Source organism: Eucalyptus grandis, chromosome 5, assembly GCF_016545825.1.
Source record: "Eucalyptus grandis isolate ANBG69807.140 chromosome 5, ASM1654582v1, whole genome shotgun sequence".
Classification (NCBI taxonomy): Eukaryota; Viridiplantae; Streptophyta; class Magnoliopsida; order Myrtales; family Myrtaceae; genus Eucalyptus; species Eucalyptus grandis.
In genome coordinates, this window is record NC_052616.1 from 18,979,172 (window position 1) to 18,987,576 (window position 8,405).

At 41.2% G+C, this 8,405-nt stretch overlaps 1 protein-coding gene across 1 annotated transcript; it reads left to right on the plus strand.

The window, feature by feature from the left end:
* The first annotated feature begins 624 nt into the window (after positions 1–624).
* Positions 625–4,193, plus strand: LOC104446359 (probable LRR receptor-like serine/threonine-protein kinase At3g47570). Its single transcript, XM_039313407.1, has 3 exons — positions 625–1,552; positions 1,605–3,245; positions 3,724–4,193. The coding sequence occupies exons 1-3, from the start codon at positions 625–627 to the stop codon at positions 4,113–4,115; spliced, it is 2,961 nt and encodes a 986-aa protein (XP_039169341.1). The 3' UTR covers positions 4,116–4,193.
* The last annotated feature ends 4,212 nt before the right edge of the window (positions 4,194–8,405 follow it).

Consider the following 8,405-nt stretch of genomic DNA (forward strand, 5'->3'; position numbering starts at 1 on the left):
ATTGTCGTAGTATTTTACTTGGTTTTAGTATCGATTTCATTTAATTGATAGGATTGCCAAATTGTCGGCTCTTTTAGTTACACGTTGTTAGGTTTGGATATTTCCAAGTGAGTGGTGCTTTTAGACTTTTGGGTACATTTAGGCACAACATGTTCATCACGTGCTTATCAAAGGATTGAGACGTAGCCATCTCATTTGCAATCCTACTCTTGGCATTATGCCGAAGATTAATGAAGCAAAGGACTTAGACTCATGCTTTATGAGTTTTTTAGGGAAGATTCATGAAAAGCAAAGGACTAAGACTCATACTTTATGAGTCTTCCGCAGAAGACTCATAAAAAGCAAAGGACTAAGGCTACTATGCTATGCTTTATGAGTTTTTTTGCGGAAGACTCATATGCTTTATGAGTCTTCTGCATCATGCCAAGAATAGGATTCCAAGTGGGATGACCGTGTTTCTAATGAACATCTAGCAGTTGGGGGTTGTGGCCGAAAACTCCATCCATTTCTTAATAGACAGTGTTCAGAGTGTGAGGGGCCAAAAAACTTTCAAGCATGAGTTCTTTCATGTCCTTCTCGATCACTTCTCTCTGTCTACTTTCTTTTGTTACATTGGTGGTGCCAATGCCCTATTGTAGAGCAATCTCGATTCCTAGAAACAACAAAACCGATCGAGATGCATTGCTTCAATTCAAGGATAAGATATCGGACGATCCGTTCGGGGTTTTCAGCACGTGGAACGACTCTATCCATTTTTGCCAGTGGTACGGGATCACGTGTGGCCGTCGGCATCCAAGGATAACCCATTTGATACTTCGGTCTGGGAAACTCGTAGGATCACTGTCTCCTTTTATTGGAAACCTAAGCTTCCTCCAGAAATTGGACATCCAAGACAACAATTTTGTTGGTGAAGTCCCCCCAGAGATTGGTAACTTGTATAGACTCAAATACTTAGGCCTATCGAACAACTCATTCTCTGGTCAAATTCCTGCCAACATCTCAGGCTGCAAAAATCTGGAAGCTTTGAGACTGGGCCATAATATGCTAGTTGGTGAAGTTCCGATAGCAATTGCTTCTATGTCGAAGCTAACAAGAGTTTATATATACCAAAACAATCTCTCTGGAAAGTTCCCTGAATTCTTTGGGAACCTCACATCTTTGGTGCGCATCTCGGCAGCAGTTAATAACTTTGTGGGAAGAGTTCCAGCCTCGTTGGGTCGTTTGCAAAATTTGGAGTATCTTTTTCTTGATGCAAATGGACTATATGGCACTCTCCCTTCCTCCTTGTTCAACATATCTTCTCTTGTCAAGTTTGAGGTTTACTTGAACCAACTTGAAGGGAATCTTCCGCCAAATTTAGGTGTCACTCTTCCTAATCTTGATTCTTTAATTGTCGGGGACAATCAATTTACTGGGCTCATTCCTGCTTCCATATCAAATGCCACCAAATTAACATTGCTAATAATCGAGACGAACAAATTTTCTGGAAACGTGCCTACTATGGAAAAGCTTAATCAGCTACAGTGGATCAGTATTTCAAGCAACCAGCTTGGTAGTGGAGCGCAAGGTGACCTGAAATTTCTTGAATCGATTAATTCTTCAAGGCTTGGAGCTCCTGGCAATCAATGACAACAATTTCGGAGGTACTGTGCCTGAATCTATAGGCAACTTATCCTCCCAGTTGAATCTAATTTGGATTGAGAATAATCGATTGTCTGGAAATATTCCTTCAAGCATTGGGAACTTGCGAGGCCTAGAGCGGTTGAATATGGGCAATAATGAGTTCACAGGCAGCATTCCAAATACCATCGGAAATCTCATCAAGCTGAAGAAGTTAGTTGTTGAGATGAGCAAACTCACCGGGAATATCCCCTCCACGATTGGGAACCTAACGGAGCTACTGATACTCATATTGAAAAGGAGCAATTTTCAAGGAAGAATTCCTCCTAGTATCGGGAAATGCCAAAAACTGATAGCGATCGACCTTTCGGAGAATAGTCTGAGTGGAATCATACCATCTCAAGCTTTCACCATCTCTTCCCTATCTATCTTTTTTGATCTATCTGAAAACCAATTGAGGGGTTCTTTACCAGAAGAAATCGGTACATTGAAAAACTTAGCCGCATTAGACGTACACGGTAACAAGCTATCAGGAAAAATCCCTAGTACCCTCGGTAGCTGCACCAGCTTGGTGGAGCTTCACATGCAAAATAATCTATTTGAAGGGAATATCTCTTCATTCTTGAGTTCCTTGAATGGTCTTCAGTACATAGACCTCTCGCGTAATAATTTCTCTGGCCCTGTTCCAACGTTCCTGGAGAAATTTCAATTGCAATACCTGAATCTATCTTTCAACAACTTTGAGGGTGAAATACCAAGCAAAGGGGTGTTCCAGAACACGAGTGCGACTTCGCTCAAAGGAAACGTTAAGCTCTGTGGCAGTATGCCGATCCTAGATTTGCCAAATTGTTCGACGAGCCAAGGAAAACACGGATCATCCACCTCTCGTTACGTTATCATTGCAGTTAAATGTGGGATAGTAGCAGTGCTGATTCTTCTGTTGCTACTGATGATGTTTTATTGGCTGAGGAGGAAGAAAAGTGAGGCTTCTCTAGAGACTCCATCAATAAGGGGATTTCAGCAAGTGTCTTATGAAGACATTGTCAAAGCAACGGACGGGTTCAACTCTAGCAATTTGATTGGAATGGGTGGTTTCGGCTCCGTATATAAAGGGACCCTAGTGGATGAAAACAAATTAATGGCTGTTAAGGTTTTTGACTTTAAGCAACGAGAAGCATCCAAAAGCTTCATGGCTGAATGTGAAGTCCTGAAAAACATTAGGCATCGGAATCTTGTTAAGATTCTAACAGCTTGTTCCAGTGTTGATTTCCGGGGCAATGAGTTTAAGGCTCTGGTCTATGAGTTTATGGAAAATGGTAGCTTGGAGGAGTGGTTGCATCCGAATCTTGCACCAAATGGGACACCAAGGCATATGTTAAGTTTTGTTCAGAGACTGAACATTGCTTTTGACATAGCTTGTGCGGTGGATTATCTCCATCATCAATGCCAAATAGCAGTGATCCATTGTGACCTCAAGCCAAGCAACATTCTTCTGGATGCCAAAATGAACGGACATGTTGGCGACTTTGGCTTAGCTAGGATATTCCCCAACGGCACTGGTGATTTGACTGCAAGTCAAACAAGCTCAATTGGACTTAGAGGAACTATTGGCTATGCTCCTCCAGGTACGTAGAGTTGCAGTAAATCCAATGTCAATTGTCCTCTTTTGAGCTCTTTTACTGCTAAATGCATGTACGGAACTTGTTATCTGAGACTATGTAGGCGGGTTAGACTCATTCATTTTCTATGAAAACTCATCTTAGCTAACTTTCCTGTGCCTTGAGGAGCTAACCAGAACTGTAGAAACTCAACAATGTTTAAGTGAAGTTATTTTGATCATTCACATGATTCAATCGTACATAATATTCATAAAAGTACAACGTTATAAAAGTGAAAAATTCTGACTTTGACAAATCATGCTTTTTTTTTTGGGTCAGTGACAAATCATGCTTGACATGCTATGTTACTTGCCGACATTGATCAGAATTCTTAATTGCTGTCTGCCAGTAATTTTTCCCTTGGCCTCTATATGTGCCTCCTCTTCCTTGTCCTTATGATTTGATAAGCTGATCAGCTCACGTGTCAAGTAAAATCCAACTACAGAGTATGGAATGGGAAGCGAAGTGTCAAAAGATGGCGACGTGTACAGCTATGGAATCCTGCTACTGGAGATTTTTACAGGAAAGAGACCCACTCATGACCTGTTTAAGGATGCTTTGAACCTTTGCAATTATTGCGCAGCGGCTTTGCCAGAAAGGGTGGCAGATATAGTGGATCAGCAGCTCCTGTTTTATGAGACAGAAGAACTATCAATTGCAGACGCAATAAGTAGTCAAAGAAGCATGAGTGCTCACGTTCAAGAGTGCTTGGTGATGATATTTGAAATTGGAGTTGCCTGTTCTGCAGAGCTACCCCAAGAGAGAATTAAGATAAGTGATGCGGTGACAAGATTGCGTTTGCTGAAAGAGAGAGTCGACAAAATGGGATTCCGCTAGAAGCGATGGAGAAGTATGCGCAACGTCGGAAGATTAGGAATTGATTGCTTTCTGTTTCCTCAATTTCTTGTTTGGGAATGTGGGTTTGCGATGTGTTCCATGTTGATTAGTTACTGTTTCGGTTGTTTCAGGTTTTAGGGGCAGTCGATATTTTTCGACTCGCTAATCTTGATAAAGGACAGTCCTATAAAAAAGAAAAAAAACACTTCAAAGACCCTACTCTTTTAACAGCTCTAATTGCGTATTCAGTAGTGGCTCTTTTACGCCTTTGTCACAAGAAAGAGAAGAAAAATGCTCATACTGATGAAAAAAAAAAACAAGAATCCTCAAACAGTGACTCAGCAGAGCCCAGACAACACCATTGTTTGCCTAGAATCATCTCCGGAGCCGATTTTCCTCGAGAAAGGCTAAGATCAAAGAACAGGGGATGAGAAATGTACCGGCCGTTTGGAGGCGGGTTTGTGAATAGATGAACGAACAATGGGGGGGGAGAGGAACGAGGAGCATTCAGGGGAAAACCCTAGAAAAGCCCCAACATCCTCAACCAACCACCATTGAGATTTGGCACAAAACCCCTACTGTGATGTTATTTCGATTTTCTTAATGTTCAGGGCTTTGGGTAGCGGGCAACCTATAGAGAACCCATAGGTATTTCAGAGCCATTGATATCGCATCGCTCTGCTCTGCCCCAATTAACTTCCACCGGCCCTCGACTTTCATTCCTCTCCCTCTCCCTCCCTCGCCACCCCCGCCACCCCCCTCAGGGGTGTGGGTGACCGGCAACTAAGGCCCTGTTTGTTAACATTCTTTTTTTCTGTTTATGAACAAAAATCCTGTTTTTCTTGTTTTAGGAAACAAAAAAAAGAATAAACGCGTTTGTTTGCGTTTTTGTTAAAATATATTTTTGTTTCCAAAAACACATTTGGAATAGAAAGGAGAAACAAGAAAAACATGTTTCTTGTTTCTAGAACAATTTTTAAGAACAAATTTTCTCTCTCCTCTTTTTTCTTCTATTTTTTTTTTTTTTTTTTCTTTTTCTTTTTCTTTGGTCGGTTGCCGGCCTCGGCCATGGTTGGCAACGCCGTTGAGGTTCGGCGACCTCGCCGGAGCGTCGCCGGCCCCGGGCGAGGCTCGGCCGGGCAAGCTCGGGCTCACCCAAATTCGGTGAGCCCAAGCTCGCCTAGCCACCGGCGAGGCTCGGCGGCACAGCGGTGGCCCAAGCAAGGCCAAGCCTTGCCGGCGTGGGGGCAAGGCTAGGCGAGCTCGGGCTCATCGGATCCGGGTGAGCCGGAGCTCGTCCGGCCAAGGCGAGGCCAAGCCTCGCCCAACCATGGCGAGGCTCGACCTTGCCGGGCTCGGTGAGCCTCACCGTGGTTGGGCGAGGTCGTCGACCCTTGTTGGCGGTGGCCGCCATGGCCAAGGCGGCGACCAGGCCAAAAGAAGAAAAAAAGAAAAAAGAAAAAGAAAGAAAAAAATTAAAAATAAAAGAAAAAAATTAAAAAATAAAAAAATACAAATTTACCAAATGTATTTTTCATTTTTTTATTCCCGGAACAAGTTTACCAAATGCCTTCTTCTGTTCAAGAATTGTTCCAGGAGCGAGAAATAGAAAAATCTATTTCGCCCTTCGGAACAATTTCTATTTCTGCTCCTTGGAACAATTTTTGGATAGAAACATTACCAAATGCGCCCTAAGAGAACCAAAAATTTCTTCACCCATCATTTGTACGTGAAAGTTTTCGGATGAAGAGCATGACAAAGCACAGTAGGAAAATGGCAGCCCATTCAGGCCCATAAGGCCCGAAGCACAAGTGAAGCTTGCTTAGAACTGGAAGCCTTTGCTTCTTTGATTTCAGTCCCTACCTAGATCCAGCGTCTTCTCCATGAAAGGGCCCAGGCAAATGTCAATGACTCTAAACAGATACCTATGACAAATTTACTAAAAACTAAATTTTTGATCACCAAAAATTCAAAATCAGTACACCTATAACAAATTTACCTTATGTTAGTTTTCATTAAATTTTGCCGTTAAATTGCTGAATTGGATGACGCGTGACAGTTGACGGGTGTATCGGTTTGAGGTTTTACCTTTCATTTGTCACATGTGTACTAGTTTGTGATTTCCATAATATTAAAATCCGATTTAATAAAAATTAATGGAGGATAAATTTATCACAAATGTACTAATTTGAGGGGTTTTTGTGGTTATAAAATTAGTTTGTAGTAAATTTTTCATTAGTGTAATAGTTTAAAGTTTTTCATGGTATTAATGCAAATTTAAATGCCTTGAAACTTCGTACTCGTGCCACCTTTCACCCTCTACATAAACACCGTGTTAATCTAATGTGCTGCTCAAAACAATGAAGCATGCTTCTCTCGAGGTACAAGATGGGAGGAAAATGAAGTGAATTCCATTTGAGATAATTGGGGCACTATGAAACCTCTTTTAGCCAGCTTGGATTTTTTTTTTTCGTGTCCAGCTTGGATTAGAGATCCAACTTTGATGTGGAAAAATATTTATATAATTTCTTTCTTCATTAGACGTCATATCACAATTCGTAATCGGATATGCAACTTCTATTAGGATTGGATTCTCTTCACAGGCTCAAAATGGAGACATAATGTCAAAATTTTTATTTGGCTATTGTTTTTCTATGTAATTGCTGATTCATAATAATTCAATTTGTTAGGCTGCAAGCTTGGTTTTGTTAGCCCAAAAGGAATTACAATATATATATATATATATATATATATTAAGGAACTGGGAATCTTGTCTTTGACACAGTGATGCTTGACAACATATTGTTTTTCAATTGCTAGTATTAAGGGGGGACATCAAAAGCAAAAAGATTGAGGATAATAAAAGAATAAAAGAAAACAAAGGTGTAGGATGTTACACTGGTACTAGTCTTCCCTCAACATAGCATGTGAAAAAGTAACCTTGGTCTTGAGAAAGTGTCTGCTTTTATGTTCCAGGGTTCTTGGCTGTAGCATGTTCTTACATTACTCAGGCTGGGAAGATTGTTGCAGATGCAGAATTGCCCTAGAGATAAGGAGCGAAGCCGTCAGGTGCATCCCTGCATAAAGCGGGTTGGTTCGGCTGATCGGGTTTGCCATGCTCATCTACTTCTCTGGCCATTGATTCTTGACTGCCAATGTCAAATCACTTATAGCAGTTAGCAATCAATCGCTGTCCGAAACCTTCAAGATCACTTGCAATTACCGGTGGTGCTTCAAGGATTTTTCCTTTTATTGAGTTGCTCGCTATAGAGACTTGATCCGACTTTTCCTCTTAGTATATTTTCATTCTATGTTTAGGGCAGAAGTCAGTAACTTCGAAAGAGTTTAAGAGAGGAACCTCTCGTTGTTCATTTTTCATTGTGCAGTTCTAGCAATAAGGATTTGATCTTGGATTATTGATCGTCATCCGTTTGGGAATTCCCATTTCTTGATCGATTGATCAAAAATCTCAACATCGGTTTCTTTGTAAATTCTGTTTGCTAGCAATTCTCATTTTGAGGCCTACTCACAACTTCTCAACCGAATTTTGAAAATAAAAATATGTTCTTTCATGTTCGAAATATTTTGAAAAGAAATTAGATTCGATTTTTCATGCCAAAATATCTCGGAAGGATTCCAGTATCTCAAATTAAATTGAAGTCGAAGTGTAAGTCACAGAAAATTCACAAAAGGTCTAACACTGGAGAGTGGAAGCCCTCTGAAACAAGGCCCATGGCATTCTATCCACTTGCAAATTTAAGACTGAATCAAAAGTAGAAGCAGTTCTTCCTCCATTATCTTAAGTCGATTTGATTAGTCTTCACCTATTATCAAAACCAATGCTTTTGGTGCCATCGAGACTGCGTTTTAGGAGAGAGGATTCAGAAAGTTGCATGGAATTGAAACAATAAAAAATCACATGCAACTTGGGCTGCTCCGCTCCTACGGTTCTCACTCATTTAGCCAGCCATTGCTTCGTCTTTTCTTTTTCTGACGAGGGACTAGACTCACATGCTCTGCATCTCCTGCATCATGCGAAGGGTAGGATCGCAAATGGGATGGACTGCGTTTTGAATGCACATCTAGCAGCCAAAGGCTACGGCTGCCGCGGCCGTTGGGAGGACAAAGAAGCCGAGATTTAAAAGCTTGTCACGTTGGTGCATATTTGATCAGAAGCTCCATCCGATTTCCTAACAGTGCAGAGTGATTAGACAGCGAGGGGACAAAAAACTTGCAAGCGTCACTTTTTTCATGTCCTTCTCAATCATTACTCTTTGCCTACTTTCTTTC

Bases quoted from the DNA above. Each gene is read 5' to 3' on its own strand.
- LOC104446359 (XM_039313407.1), top strand. From the start codon at position 625: ATGCCCTATTGTAGAGCAATCTCGATTCCTAGAAACAACAAAACCGAT. The intron at 1,553-1,604 runs GTAGTGGAGCGC...TAATTCTTCAAG, and splicing joins TATTTCAAGCAACCAGCTTG to GCTTGGAGCTCCTGGCAATC. The intron at 3,246-3,723 runs GTACGTAGAGTT...ATCCAACTACAG, and splicing joins TATTGGCTATGCTCCTCCAG to AGTATGGAATGGGAAGCGAA.